This window comes from Thamnophis sirtalis, unplaced genomic scaffold (assembly GCF_051295495.1).
Source record: "Thamnophis sirtalis isolate CommonGarterSnake01/CBP01778 unplaced genomic scaffold, rThaSir2_p1.2 scaffold_10, whole genome shotgun sequence".
In the NCBI taxonomy this organism is placed as follows: domain Eukaryota; kingdom Metazoa; phylum Chordata; class Lepidosauria; order Squamata; family Natricidae; genus Thamnophis; species Thamnophis sirtalis.
The window spans coordinates 2,071,206-2,086,591 of NW_028261390.1; the positions used below are offsets into that span (position 1 = coordinate 2,071,206).

Below are 15,386 nucleotides of genomic sequence, written 5' to 3' on the forward strand. Positions count from 1 at the left end.
AGCACCAGAAGTCAGGAGAAGAAGCAATGGATGGAAATTAATTAAAGCAACCTAGAACTAAGGAGAAATTTCCTGACAGTTAAAACAGTTAATCAGTGGAACAGCTTCCCTTCAGAAGTTGTGGGGGCTCCATCAATGGAGGCTTCTAAGAAGACATTGGACAGCCATTTGCCTGAAATGGTAGAGGGTTGTCCTGCTGGAGCAGTGGGTTGGACTAGAAGACCTCCATGGTCCCTTCCAAATCTGTTGTTCTGCTATTAGGCCTCACTTTATATCATCAGAATACTAGTGAAATTATCTAGCCCTCTTCTCAAACATCTGCAAGAAGGAATCCAACCTCAGAGAATGCTAAAACCGCAACAAGTACCAGTTATTTCTTCTTTTAGTCAAGACCCATACACAGGGCTGTCTGCAGCTAGCCACCTTTTAGTCAAAAATGTCAAGATGTGAGTCCTGCTTCATGGCACAAGTTCTGTCCCTGAGGGGAGAAGTGGCCATGAAAGTGGGAAAGGGTTGTGCAATGTAGAGAGAAAGACCTTGACATAAATGGGCAAGCAAAGTGCAAAGAAAAGAAAAGAAAGAAAAGGATCAATGCACAAAGAAGTGGGGGGGAAACACACAAAGCAACCTATAGCCAAGCCATTTTCCAGCCTTCCCTGAGGGGACCCATCATGGCTGCCCTCTCTCCCCAAAGACACCTCACCCCTTCCCGCCAAAACCTGACAGACCCCACTTCTTTTCTTTTATTGGCCCTCGGGGGTCAGGTGACTCTGGATGGGCCTCTTCATGATTAGTTGGCTCTCATCTGTCATGGAAGAACCGCCTCCCTGAGGAGGTGATAGGCCCTTGTGCTCCTTCCTCCTTCCCCCTGTGGCTGCCCCCAGGTTGTCCCAGCTGTCAATCAGACAGCAGGCACCAATCAAAGGGGTGTTGCTAGGCAGGAGGCGAGAAGGAGGGAAGACAAGATGGCTGCTTGAAGCTTGCCATCAGAGCCTTTATGAGAAAATGGCTGAATAAAGAGAATCAGAGACAGGAGTCCAAGTGAAGATTGCAACTAAAAGATAGACTGCCCTGATGAGGAGAGGCTCTGGAAAGAAGACAGCGCCTGAAAGAAAGGATTGTTGGTCTGAGGTTAATTGTGCAGTTCATCTAAGCTCACCTGGGTGCTGAGTGCTGGTGGGGAGGGGCCTTTGGGGGGGTTTGTGGCAGTTTTTGCCTCACTGAATGCCTCTTTTGCACAGTATATAGGTATTGCTTTATGTCTGTGCGTGTCTATGGATGGCCAATTTGTCAGAGTTCTGGAAGTTTCCTACTGTTTTTGGACTTGGCTTGATCTAGGATGGGCCTCGTTTCCCACTTGAAACAAGGGCGAAGTCTGTCCGTGTGTTATGAAAGAGTTTTCCTTCTGCCTTCCGCCATGTCCAGGGAAGAGTTATCAGGGTTTCTTTTTTTACTTTTTGGGTTCAAATTGTCCAGTCCAGTTTGTCTCCAGTTAATATTTTCAGCTGTCTATATTGCAGGGGTGTCAAACTCCATTTCAATGAGGGCCGCATCTGGATTGTGTTTGAGGGGGGGACCAGGGGGGGCCATGGCCACTCATGTCCAGGGGGGGGGAGGTGTATGGTGGCTTGAGTGCTTTGCCAGCTAAAATGGGATCCCAAGCTCCGTTTTCGGCTGTGATGGCTGCCCGCAGCCCTCCCAAGCTCTGTTTTTGATGGCAGAGGCCCCACAGGCTGGTCCTTCAGTGTTTCCAGGGTGGTCCCATGGGCCACATTTAAGCACCCCGGGGGCCAATCAGGCCTTGAATCTGATGCCCCTGGCCTATTGGATCACAGGTTGGCCCAGTTCTTGAGCCAGACCTTTCTGCCAAAATTGCAGTTTAGAGTCATTGTTCAGTGATGAAATTGGTCTATAATTCTTTATCCTTGTAACATCTTGGCCTCCCTTCAACCACTAAGGGATATAAAGAATGATATATTACAGGGGGAAAAGAAGCTAGTATTGCTTAACTTATCACAATCTCAATACATTTTTTCAGATGGTGTAAGATACATTTTGTCAAGATGATAAGGACTCATGAGGAGCAGCCACCCGAAGCACATGTGGGTGATCTCCTGTGCTCTCTCTATCCAGAGAGGTTCTAAGGAACCAGTCTATTCATTGGTTCCCTGGTCTCCGCCGCTATCATTGGCTCTGCTTTCACAGAGCCCAGAAGGGGCTGAGTTGAGATTGTAATGCAATTTTTTTAAATGGACGTTTTGTCGAACTCACAACTAATGTTTTAGAAGATATTAATGAAATTTGATCTCTTTGCTCGCCAGTCTCAAAGTTAAGTTACAAACACACCAATTATTTGATCCTTTAATGTAATCCTCGCCAATTGGATGATTTCAAAAATGGTTCTTTCTCCATAAATTCCAGGTGCTACTGAAAGTCTGTCTTTATTCCAGGGCCTTCAGTTCTGTCTAGCAGACTCTGCTAACCTAAGATTGGCTACTGTTGACCTCGCCCCATTCCTAAGAGGTCTGTATGGGGGCATATAAAAGCGCACCAACGTGCCTACCATCCCTCTCCTACGGTCTCCATTTATTTGAACCCTTTTACTGTGTTCATACTTACATTTATACTTATACCTGTCATCTTTTACATGTTTGACAAAATAAAATAAATGAAAATAAACATTTTATGGACTTAATTTACATGACACTAAATCCACAAAATCTTTTGGGTGATTTTCATATTTTGTTTTCTTAAAGTGATGCAGTTCCTTGAACAATTGTTGCATTAATTTATTTAGCTTTCATTGTCTTGTGAGAATACACGTACACAAGTCAGTCAGAGGCACACAAAATCCGAGGAACTCTCTTCCAGTCGCAGAAGCTTGGAAGTGATGCCTGATTGCACTACTATTTCATATTTATTTAATTAGCATCTGCAGAGGTGGTATTTAGCAGGTTCTGACCATTTCTGGAGAACAGGTAGCGGATATTTTGAGAAGTTTGGAGAACCGGTAAATGCCACCTCTGACTGGCCCCACCCCCATCTGTTCTGTGCCTCCCGAGTCCCAGCTGATCGGGAGGGAATAGAAATTTTGCAGTAACCTTTCCCTGGAGTGGGGTGGGAATGGAGATTTTACAGTATCCTTCCCCTACCACGTCACCCCCACCACGCCACGCCCACCATGCCATGCCTACCCAGCCACGCCCACAGAACTGGTAGTAAAAATGTTTGAATCCCACCACTGAAATATGGTAAAATTCACTTAATAAATGTTAAGCAAAGATCATTTAGCCATAGAAATTTTGAGCTGGTAAAATGAGGACTACCTTCAATCTTCCTTTCTTTCTGATGTGGTCACTTCTCCCTTTCCTCATCAAAAACTTCCTGTTAACATTAATCATTATTATTAATTAATTGTGAATTATTATGAATTACTAATTAATATTCATGTTCAAGTTTCTAAAGGCCAGAGAAGGAAACTGAAAGCTAAACGCTGAATGCCGATTGGGCACAGCAGCCAGCCAATTGGGTAGCAGCAGAAGCTGAATAACCTGCATCATAAGGAAAGCCAACAATCTTAACACCATAGCAGGAAGATCACGCGATAGGTAGGTAATAAGTGGGGGAGGCAGAAGGAAAAAGTTGAAAAAGAAGAAGAGGGAGGAGGAGGGGATGGAGGAGGAGGAAGAGGTGGAGTAGGAAGAAGAGGAGTTAGGAGGAGGAAAAGAGGAAGAGGAGGACATGTCACCCTATTTTAAATCGAAAATTAAGCATGAGAGCCCACCCCGCTCTTCTCCGTTTCTTTTATTTTCCTATTTCTTTATCTCTTCCATTTCTATACCAGGCCTCTCCCTCAGATTGCTGCATTTTGGCTTTCTAGCAAGGATCCTGCGGAGACCTTCAAGGCCCGGCCTGGCCCATCATCTGCCTCAGAAGTAGTCGGGCAATCCAAACCCCAAACCCAACAGAGGCAAGGACCGATCAGATGGAATGGGACGACCCACCGCAGCCAACTTTCCACGGGACAATTCAATTTCATTATTTAAAAGAGTTTTTAAAAAAAATATTCTAATTTTTGTCATTTGCACTTCATTTTGTCCCTGCTTCTTCGATATTAGTGTCACTCTTCTTGTCCTACGGCAAGTTGGCCATGGTGAGCTGTCCTGTAGCAAGATGTCATAGATCCCAGATCAGAGGCAACCCACCTCTTCCGTGGGCCAGATATGGCCCACGATGCAGCCCATGGGGGCTGTCCTGAAAAATGTAAGGGGCCGGCCCATGTCATGTCAACCTGGTCTGCCAGCATTGCTTCAACCTGGTGTACCCAGTGCAAAGAGGAAACATGCCAGCAGTTTGGGGAGTGGTGTCAAGCTAGCCACGCCCATCCAGTCGGCCACGCCCTCCCAGCCACCACCACCCACCCCCTAGGTCAACCACAGCCCTGATGCGGCCCTCAATGAAATTTAGTTTGACACCTCTGCTCTACCCCGTTCCAGAGAAATGGCCATCCAATCTTTTCTTAAAAACCTCCATCATTGGAGCACCCACAACTTCTGGATGCAAGTCAGCCAAGGTCCCGAGATCCATGGCAGGATATTTAAATCGATTCTATTTATTTCCGTTTTGCTGTCCTCTACAACAGTGGTCTCCAACCTTGGCAACTTTAAGACTTGTGGACTTCAACTCCCAGAGTTCCTCAGCCAGCTTTGCTGGCTGAGGAACTCTGGGAGTTGAAGTCCACAAGTCTTAAAGTTGCCAAGGTTGGAGACCATTGCTCTACAACATCGCTTTGTTTTAATATTGCGTTTCCTTCTCTAGCCGCAGAGATCAAGATGGCTAGTGGCACGCACTGAAGAGAGACTATGCCTCGCAGAACAGCCCCGAAAGGTATGTTTTATGCCTACCTTTCACTCTTCCCCTATGAGAAGGTCAGTTCTCCCGTGCAGTTAGTCCTTGACCTACGACCACAATTGCTACCATAATTTCCACAGTGAAGCCAGACAATTGTTTAATAAGTCCCACCCCCTTTTATGAACTTTCTTTTGCAGTCGTTAAGCCAATCGGGCTTTCCCCTTGTCAGAAGCTGGCTGGCTTATGAATCGCAATCACGTGACCCCTGGCATGCTACAACTGTCAGGAATGCATGCCAGTTGCCTAGCAACTCAAATTTCAACCCCGTGTCTGGAGAGATACTGGGGTGATCGTAAGGGTGAGGACCAAAGTATCTTCAAAGGTTCAGTCATAGCAACTGGACCAAAGTTGCTAGTATTCAAACTGAGACATTTTGTTACTCCTCCAAGGAACTTCTTCAGTCAAAATGCAAAATGTTGGGTAGGCAGAGGGTTGGTTGGGATGTACCGACTGCAGAAGGGTTTCCTCCCCAAAATGAAAAGCAAGATGTAAATGGGGGCTCAATCTTCCAGGCCAAAAGTATCCAAATAGATTAAATGATTTTATTATATTGCATTCATTTATTTGATTCTTTTAAAATTAGTTTTATTGTTTTAAATGAGGCTTTATATTCTGAAAGCTGCCTTGAATAAATCATAAATTAGATAGATAGATAGATAGATAGATAGATAGATAGATAGATAGATAGATAGATAGATAGATAGACAGACAGACAGACAGACAGACAGACAGACAGACAGACAGACAGAGAGAAAGACAGGTGGAGAGAGAGAAAGAGAGGCAGACAGAGATGGATGGGTGGATGGGTGGATGGATGGATAATGGATGGAGAGATAGATAGATAGATAGATAGATAGATAGATAGATAGATAGATAGATAGATAGATAGATAGATAGATGATAGATAGGAAGGAGATAGATGACAGATGATAGATAGAGATGGATGGATGGATGGATGGATGGATAGGAAGGAGATAGATAGATAGATAGATAGATAGATAGATAGATAGATAGATAGATAGATAGATAGATAGATAGTAGATGGATGGATGGATGGATGGATGGATGGATGGATGGATGGATGGATGGAGAGAGAGAGAGAGAGAGAGAGAGAGAGAGAGAGAGAGAGAGAGATTAAGTATTGTACCCAAAATGGGTCTTAGCCTGGCTGCAAAGTCAGTGCAAACCACCAGACACGAGAAACGGATTTTCCTAATCCATTACCTTTCCTGAGTCCAACCTGAGTCCTTCATAAACTGCCAAGGAGTTTGGAATTCACCCCATTGGCACTCCAAACTAGCTACTTGCTCATGGAAGCCTGGGATGGATGCCCTCTGTGGAACCTAAGGCCAGGCATGAAATCCTCTTACCTTCGCTACCGGTTCGGAACTGGGAGCGCATGTGCACAGCGTCCACGATGACATCTGGGTGGGTGGGCGGAGCCTCCCGCTGCCGCCACGACCGGTTCGTCCAAACCGGTGCGAACTGGCAGAAGACCACGTCTGCCTAAGGCCACCATAGAGCGAAGGGCCGGTTGAACATGTCCTCCAGTGGCGAGCATTTCACGAAGGCTTCTTCTGCTTGGTTTACCTACCGAGGGCCCAGGCTCTGGATCAGTTGCACATTGAGGGTCCCACAGCTAGTGAAAATGCATGACGGCGATGGACAGTAAGATCCTTCCTGCTGCTACCGAATGGATTTCTTTTTTAAAAAACCAATGTTTACTTTCCCTAACCACAGCTCCAACCACCGGAAGCCAACGATCCGTAGTCGTTGGTTTCATCATACTCTTCTGTCTGTTTCTGTGCACCTCTTGGATTGGCACTCTGTGTAAGTTTTTTCGTTTCTTTCCTATGGATTGATCAGTTTAGAAGAGGATTCCCCCACCCCACCCCCCAAAAAAAATCTCCAAGACCAACTTTGAAAGTTGGGAAAATACCCTGTTTCCCTGAAAATAAGACATTCCCCAGATAATAAGCCCAATTGAGCTTTTGAGCTCATGGGCTAAAATAAGCCCTCCCCCAAAAATATTGCAACACAGCAGCAGCCATGAGATGACCACACTCACCGCCGCCTGCACCTCAAAAATAACAAGACCTCCCCAAAAATAAGGCTAAGTGCTTATTTCGGGGGTCTTATTTTTGGGGAAACACGGTAGTTTGGGTACGTGGGTGTCCCTGGGTGTGCCTGCCAGCTTTCATGTGATCGAAGTAAGAAGGAAAGAAATACCGTATATTTCCTTTGGGAACATGCCAGTGGTGGGTTTCAAAAATTTTTCGAACCTACTCTGTGGGTGTGGCCTCCTTTGTGGGAGTGGTTTGCCAGCCATGTGTTTTCTTTCTCTCTCTCTCTCTTTCTCTCTCTTTCTCTCTCTCTCTCCTTCCTTTTGTCTCTCTGTCCCTTTTTCCTTTTTTTCTTTCATCTCTCACTTTTTCTTTCTTTTTTCTTTTTTTCTTTCTTCCTTTCGTTCTCTTTCTCTCTGTGTGTGAGTCTGTGTGTGTGTGTGTGTGTGTGTGTGTGTCAGTGGTGGGTTTCAAAAATTTTTGGAAGCTCTTCTGTAGGTGTGGCCTGCTTTCCGGGTCCACTGGTAGAACCTCTTCTAACCGGTTCGGTAGATTTGACAAACCGGCTCTACCAAACTGGTACGAACTGGTAGGAACCCACCTCTGGAACATACACTTAGCAAGATTCTATCAGTCAAATCTCACATGATATCATAAATCTGAAAAAAGTAACGTGACGGCACTTGTACACTGTTGCTCTTTAATTTCACTGTAAAAATAGGACAAGCTGAATATATTAATAGATTGTAGAAATACACCGAAGGGAGGAGTAGAGGGATAGAAGAAAGAGGGGTAGCGAGGGTGGGAGAGAGGATGGGAGGGAGGGTGAGAAGGAAGGGAGGGAGTGTATCGGGAGAGAGGAGTGGTAGAGGGGGAGGGGAAGTAGGGTAGAGGGGAATGTTGGAGGGAAGAAAGGAAAGTTGGAGGGGGGCGGAAGAAAGGGTGTATGGAGGGTCGAAGAGGTACATTGGGTTTCTATTTTGGGGGGTATTGTTGACAAGAGGAATGGCTGTGTTTATTGTTTAATGTTATATGGCCCCGGTTATGCACAGTATATATGTGACTGTACGAAAATGAAATGGAAAATAAAAACACATTTAAAATAAATCTGCATTGCAGGTTTTATGGAAAAACGAAAACATGGGACGCTTCGGAAAGCAGTCGCGCGTATTAGGAGGTATATGGTATCCGTGGATGAAAATTATAACTTGCTTAACGGTAAGTAAAAAGTCGCATCCTGAATCTGTAAATGTGGGTTAGGGCAGAATGGAAGAATGGCTCGGGCAACTGCAGCCTAATCTCACCTGTGGTTGTGTGAACAAAATTTGGGTGCTGGCAGGCAGCCAGCTTGCACTTACAACCGGTTGCAGCATCCCACGGTCACAGGGTTGCCTCTGCTCTCCAAGAAGCTTCTTCAGCTTTGACTGGATCAGTGGTGGGATTCAAAAATGTTTACTACCGGTTTTGTGGGCGTGGCTTGGTGGGCGTGGCAGGGGAAGGATACTGTAAAATCTCCATTCCCTCCCAATCATCTGGGACTTTGGAAGGCAGAGAATAGATGGAGCAGGGCCAGTCAGAGGTGGAATTTACCAGTTCTCCGGACTACTCAAAATTTCTGCTACCGGTTCTCCAGAACTGGTCAAAACTGGTTGAATACCTCCTCTGGACTGGAAGGTTGGGGAATGGAAGGATAGATACTCCTTGCAGACAGCTGGTCACTTGCATCGCTTTTTAAACTAATACAAATTCTCATTAGTTAACATCTGAAGTGGTAATCTTGCTACCCGCGTTTCAGATACTGATTTGATCCTGGAAGTGGAGAAGTTGGCCACTCCTTTGATGCTGTTGTCAATACAGCATCAAGAACTTGAAGGTGCGATTGGTAAGTTTGTGTACTGCTCACCCCCTTCACCTGTCCTACGGGTGTTTATTCAAATCCCACACACACACACCCAAAAAGATCCTCAGAAAGCACCCCCGTTGCACAGGTTCGGATTCTGAGCTCGGCACGGTCATAAATACGAGTCAATTGTCAAGTGGCTGAATGTTGACCATGGGGGATGCTGTAAAACAGGTCTGAAAAAGAGTCTTGGGCCACTTTTTCTAGTGCCGTTGTAACTTTGAACAGTCACTAAACAAACTGTTGTAAGAGTTACTGTACTAGTAACTGTATTAGTCTCTTCGAATGAAAATCTAGTGTTCTGACCTAGGTTTCCTGAGAAAGCATAAATCACACGCTTAGTCCCAAAAATCCTCTTTTATTTAAACGGTTGTAATGATTCACAAAGAGTTTGTGAAGAGTCCAACAGAAGTCTGCCAAAGTCTTTCACAGTAATGCTGATAAGCACCCACCTTTCTCTCCCTTGAAACGCTGCCGGAGACCTAACTGCCCATTGGTTTTGCAAGGCCAAATGGAGCACAGAGTCCAAAAGGAGCTTCAGGGTTTGAACCGACCACAACGAACAAAATTGCTTCCTGCAAAGGCTCAGGTGCCTTTGCTCCTCCTTTATGTCTCATGGGAGGGGACAATCACCTCCAAGCTTTACTCCCGAGTCACCCCTTTTAGGAATAGGAATAAGTTTATTTATAGGCCGCCCTTTTCCCTGAGGGGACTCAGGGCGGCTAACAACTTATAGGGAGGGGATACAAACAGTAACATATAACATAACACATAATTAAAAAGTAAACAACATTCATTCAACATTCGGGTGGGGGCGGATCAAATCTTACCCCCAGGCCTGGCGGGATAGCCAGTTCTTGAGGGCTGCGCGGAAGGTCTGAAGGGTGGTGTCCCAACCTCCACATTGTCCGATTCCGCTGCCAGCTCCACAGGCTGCCGCCAGATCACAATATTGAGGAAGCCATGAACATTCCACCCCAAAATGTTTATGAGAAAATGTGTGAAAGATATGATGCACATTACGCCTATCCCTGAAAGAAAGCTTCGCTACATCCTAGGGGTTTTTTCCTTCTTAAAAATAACACATTTCAATAAATGATGTTGAAAGTATGAACCGCACTGTGCTTCTTCTCAACGTTGGTGTGTTGTTGTTTTTTTCCCCTTCTCTCCCTCTTTTCTCTCCCCACATCAAAACCACGACTGCGTTCAAAGAGGACGTCCAAAGCAGACTAGCCACAGACTGGATAATCTACGGAGGTAAAATGTATTATTTTGGTGACCAGACGCTTCAGCAGGGTGAATGGGTAAAGCGCTGTGCTACCCTCGAAGCAGAAATTGTGTCCATTCAAGATAGGGACGAGCAAGTAAGTGCACTATTTCCCCTCCCTCGAAAGGATTTGGATAAAGTTGGCAAGACTTTTGAGAGAAAAGACAAAAAGATGACGAGAGCCCAGTTATTGGGACTTTATTTGTGGGACTTCAATATCGCTGCCCGAAAGAAAAAAGAATACAACATTAATTTGTTTATGGTTAAAGTGAAGAGCCGAGGTGGCGCAGTGGGTAGAGTGCAGTACTGCAGGCCACTTCAGCTGACTGCTAGATCAGCAGTTCAGCGGTTCAAATCTCACCGGCTCAGGGTTGACTCAGCCTTCCATCCTTCCGAGGTGGGTGAAATGAGGACCCGGATTGTTGTTGGGGGCAATATGCTGACTCTGTAAACCGCTTAGAGAGGGCTGAAAGCCCTATGAAGCGGTATATAAAAATCTGCTATTGCTATTGCTATTGTTATCTTTGGTGATGCCTAAAGTTTTGTTTCGTTGTTTTTTTTTAATGGGATTGGGCAATGATTGTTATTTTTGGGAGCAATGGATTAATTTGTAGTTATGTTTAATTATTAACTGGTAATTATTTTGAGCTTTTTCCTGCACTTTTAAAAAATGTTCTACATGAATGTGTATTTTATTATGTATTTCTGTCTTAGGGCTTGTATTATTCTTATTGGTTTGATATAATCCTTGATACATTTATTGGGGGAGGGGGGGGAAACAGATTGCACCCAAGCTCCTCCTTGGTTGCTCCTAATTGTTGCATTGCTTCAGGGACCTGACATATTTCATTCTTTTCTCTAAGTATATCCTATGGCAGTGTTTCTCAACCTTGGCGACTTTAAGTCCTGTGGACTTAAATTCCCAGAATTCCCCAGCCAGCTATGCTGGCTGGGGGATTCTGGGAGTTGAAGTCCATAGGACTTAAAGTCACCAAGGTTGAGAAACACTGTCCTATGGATTGTATTTCTGCTTCTACATATTCTTCCATAGATGCTGTCAGAGTTTGTTGCATGGATTCAAATCCAGAAAGCACCCACAGATAACTGATGCAGCTAGATTCATTAACTCCTTTATACACATAAGAATAGACGGATAAATGTACAACACCAACAGGTGGTTCTCCCAAGGAAACACAGTGCAGGAGAGCTACAGGCAAACACCAGCAGTTGGCTTCATTTCAGCAGACAAGCCCAGGCAGACTGCTAGTTTACTTCTCAGAGCAGCAGGCTGCTTAAGTTTCTGTTTCAATTCTCTGCACAGACTCTGTTTAAACTCCCATTGGCTGACTTAGTTGCTGTGTCTGTTCATTGGCTGACCTTGTTCCCATGTCTCTCCCAGTCATGAATATTTTAACAGATGCATCTGTGGAGACTCTGATCTTAAAAGTGTTCTAGGTGAGAATTTAGGACTTCGTTTTTCCAGAGGTTTCTAGGAACGTCAATTGCTTCCAGATCTGGTCGCTTCTGGATTGGATATGAGTATGATGCCGAGGAGGGTGCATTTGTTTGGCATAACCCTAGCGTTCCAGCCTATCCTACGTAAGTGTATCACTTAAGTCTGTCTGTAGCTTGGAATGGCTTCACATCTGGGGCAGAAGGCAGATGATGCAGTGTGTGGCGTCCTCAGTGTTCTCTGAGCTTGGTGGTTTTCTTGCAGACGTTTCGTGACCCATCTGGGTAACATCATCAGTGTTAGAAGGGGGGGAAAAGGATTGTGGAAAGGATCTAATTAGGTCATGAAATGTCTAAAAGAAAACAACCAAGATCAGAGAGCACCAAGGACCCCACAATCGTCATCTCCCTCCTCTTCCTCCCCCTGTAAACCCCTCTCCCTTCTAGCACTGATGATGTTACCTAGTTGGGTAATGGAATGTCTGCAAGAAAACCACCAAGCTCAGAGAGCACCTGGGACCCTGCAGTCTTCCTCCTCCTCCTCCCCCTCCTCTTTCCAAGCCTCATTCTTTCCTAGCACTGATGCTGCTGCCTTTCGGATTATGACGTACCTGACTATAAGATCCACATAAATTTAGAAGAGGAAAACAACAACAACAAAAGGTTTTTGGCCTCTGCACGCCTCATTTTTGCCCCTTTTGGGGGGGGGGGCTTTTTCTGGCCTTTTTCCAGCCTTTTTTCCTACCTATTTTTGAGGCTTTTTTGGCCCATTTTTAAGGAACTTTTTGGCCCATTTTTAGGCTTTTTTCAACCTGTTTTGAGGCTTTTCTTGGCACATTTTGAAGTTTTTTGGCCCCTTTTTGTGGCTCTTTTCAGCCCATCTTTGGGGGGAAATGGGCCAAAAAAGCCTCAAAAATGGCTCAAAAAAAGCCTCAAAAACAGGTCAAAAAAAGTCCCGAAAACGACCGTCCGGAGGCCAAAAAATGGCTAGCGGTTGAGTGGGGCTTCAGCAATATTCAGTATAAGACACACAGACATTTCACCCCATTTGGGGGGACAAAAACGTGCGTCTTATAGCCCACGTAGTATGGTAGTTTGGGTAATGGAATGTCTGCAAAAAACTGCTGAGCTCTGGGAGCACCAAGGACCCCCCATTTCAACCCTCACATCTAACATTCTCCTTTATTGATGCAAAAGAGGGGGGGAGGGGGGTCATCCTATTCCCCAAAGCCCCTGAAGGCAGGACAAGAAACAATGGGTGGAAAATAATCCAGGAGAAAAACAAGGTAGAACAAAGGGGAAACCTCCTCACAGTGAGGACAACTAACCAGTGGAACAGCTTGCCACCAGAAAACATCACTGGGGGGCTTTCAAGAAGAGATTCTCTGGAATGGGATCGAGTGTCCTGCTTGAGCTTGAGAACGTGTATAGGGCCTCCTGCTCGGGCAGGGGGTTGGACTAGAAGACCTCGGAGGTCTCTTCCAGCTCGGTTGTTCTGTGAAAAGGATCTGACTTTGGTGCGGAGGACTGACGGCTGCTGTTCCTTCTTTTCAGTTACTGGGCTGATGGGTTCCCACAGCGTCCGAAAGACAGACAGTGCGTCCTAATGGCCAGCAGATGCCCAGAGCCTTACAAGTGTTGGGCGAATTACCCATGTCATGAATACCAGAAGGGCATTTGCAGGAAATCCCCGGAGTTGAAGTGGCTATCCTAGCTCCTGGCCGAATGACGGGAAAAAACATCTGGTTCGATCAACTCAGGGAGAAAAATAAAGAGAACGCAAAAACCGCCACTTAAAAAACAGCAGCCCAAATCAGGACTTCAACGTCGCTTTCGAAATCTCTTCTCGGTCCTGTTTTTTTTTCCCCCAGATGAAAAAGACTGTCTTATTCGGCAACTTCAAGGGCTGGTAAAAAAAATAAACGGAAAAAGTATCTGTCTTTTCTGTTTTCATCCTTTTTTTTTAACAACCATTTTCAGTTTATTCAAAAGGAGTTGTACGGCGGCCTAGAGGTGGCGCTCTCGCCTCCCCATCAGGAAGCTGTGAGTTCGATCCTCAGTAGCGGCAGATATTTCTCTCTCTGGGCACACTGAGATTGTATCTGCCGAACAAAACTCCGCACTGGCAACAGGGAAGGGCATCCGGCCCTCCTGCTAGCTCCATTCAGTTGCCCAGACTCTGGGGACGCTACCAAAGGTTGCAAGGGTGAAAAACGGTCATCGGTCGCTTTTTTAAAGGGCTGTTGTAACTCTGAATGGTCAGTAAGTGCACTAAGTGTAAGTGGAGGACTATCCATATTCTGTGACTCAATCCCTTCATATCTTTATTATTAGTATTAGTATTAGTATTATAGTTAACTAGGGGTTATTTACATTTTTCTCTCCACAAACGCAAAAAGCAACAATCTCTAAATAACAATCTATTAATATGTGTTAACAAAATGACCATTTAAAGTCTAAGACAATCTAAAGGGGAAAAGAAAAATGTTGACATTTCTCGTTAATAATCACCAAAGTATATGTGAACCTTCCTGCTCTATTCTGATTGATGGATTGATTGAATCACTGCTGTTAAGCTGGTAACACGGTTGTTAAGTGAATATGACTTCCCCATTGACTTTGCTTGTCAGAAGGCCACAAAATGTGACCACGGGGACACTGCTGCAACCGTCGCAAATATGAGACAGCTGGCAAGCATCTGGATTTTGTTCCTATGAACACCGGGGAGGGTGTGAAAAACCGTCATAAAGTCATTTTTTTTCAACACCGTTGTAACTTTGGCCGTAAGTCAGGACTGGTTTTCTGAATTTCGGCTGCACCCCAACCTTCACCAGATCTTCTTTCCCTGGTCTAGAACTCCCAAACTTGCTAGCCGCAAAGGAGGAAGATGCCCCCCCACACACACACACCAGGCGTCTTTTATCATAAGAAGGCCTTTGGCGCCACCTCCTGGCTGTGTAAAGTCATGCCATTTGCTTTTTGATTCTTTGCTCCATTTCAATCAATCAGAATAGAGCCAAGGGGATATTTTAGGGCAGTGCCCTCAACCTTTGGGGCACCAGAGACCGCTTCTGTGGACAGATGATTTTTCCATGGACCAGAGAGACAGGATGCAGGCAGCATGATTTTGCATGTTGCCTGCATCCCATGGAAAAGGGCTTTGCTTGTTTGCATGGGCCAATTTCTGCCTTGCCGTCTCAGGAATTCTGGGAGTTGAAGTCCATAAGCCGTAAAGGGGCCATCATTCCCCCACCCCTGCTCTATGTGCTATAGATCAGGGGTCTCCAACCTTGGCAACTTGTGGCTTCAACTCCTCCAGACCCCTGCTATATAAGACAAGTTGATACTATCTGTAGCGACATTCCTTGATTTTTCACTGTTGAAACTACACATCACTAAGGAAGATCGCAGTCTCCCAATATTTGAGGGGCTGCCACAGAGAGGAGGGGGTCAAGCTATTTTCCAAGGCACCTGAAGGCCAAACAAGGATGGATGGAAACTGACCGAGGAGAGATTCAACCTAGAAATAAGGAGGAATTTCTTGACAGGGAGATCAACCAACTCATGGAACAGAAGTTGCCTTCAGAAGTTGTGGGAGCTTCATCCCTGGAGGCTTTCAAGAAGAGACTGGACTGCCTGCCATCTGTCAGAAATGGTGTAAGGTCTCCTGTTTGGGCAAAGGAGCATTGGACTAGATGACCTCTAAGGTCCCTTCCAACTCTGTTATTCAGGGGAATGGCTGGCCTTCGGAAGTTGTGGGAGCTTCATCCCTGGAGACTTTCAAGAAGAGACT

General features: G+C 45.4%; 1 protein-coding gene and 1 long non-coding RNA gene across 3 annotated transcripts; both read left to right on the plus strand.

Annotated features, from left to right (window-relative positions):
• Nucleotides 1-2,419: 2,419 nt before the first annotated feature.
• Nucleotides 2,420-6,744, plus strand: LOC148043737 (uncharacterized). The gene is made up of 5 exons (XR_015697805.1): nt 2,420-2,523; nt 3,457-3,608; nt 3,845-3,970; nt 4,819-4,887; nt 6,652-6,744. It is a non-coding gene; the product is annotated as an uncharacterized LOC148043737 (long non-coding RNA).
• A 1,355-nt stretch (nt 6,745-8,099) lies between these two features.
• On the plus strand, nt 8,100-13,534 carry LOC148043738 (CD209 antigen-like protein C). 2 transcript variants are annotated; one of them, XR_015697806.1, is made up of 5 exons: nt 8,100-8,192; nt 8,770-8,856; nt 10,087-10,238; nt 11,541-11,740; nt 13,148-13,534. XR_015697806.1 is itself a non-coding variant. In XM_087723746.1 (5 exons), the coding sequence occupies exons 1-5, from the start codon at nt 8,156-8,158 to the stop codon at nt 13,305-13,307; spliced, it is 552 nt and encodes a 183-aa protein (XP_087579872.1). In that variant the 5' UTR covers nt 8,100-8,155; the 3' UTR covers nt 13,308-13,534. The 2 variants fall into 2 exon arrangements, 1 of the variants encoding a protein (XP_087579872.1); XM_087723746.1 differs by having other exon boundaries at nt 11,625-11,740.
• Nucleotides 13,535-15,386: the final 1,852 nt, after the last annotated feature.

What these genes read in the sequence shown, in the direction of transcription:
- LOC148043738 (XM_087723746.1), top strand. Translation starts at nt 8,156, where the DNA reads ATGGTATCCGTGGATGAAAATTATAACTTGCTTAACG. An exon ending in AGAACTTGAAGGTGCGATTG is followed by an intron (nt 8,857 to 10,086) that starts GTAAGTTTGTGT and finishes CTGCGTTCAAAG; the next exon opens with AGGACGTCCAAAGCAGACTA. An exon ending in AGCGTTCCAGCCTATCCTAC is followed by an intron (nt 11,741 to 13,147) that starts GTAAGTGTATCA and finishes CCTTCTTTTCAG; the next exon opens with TTACTGGGCTGATGGGTTCC.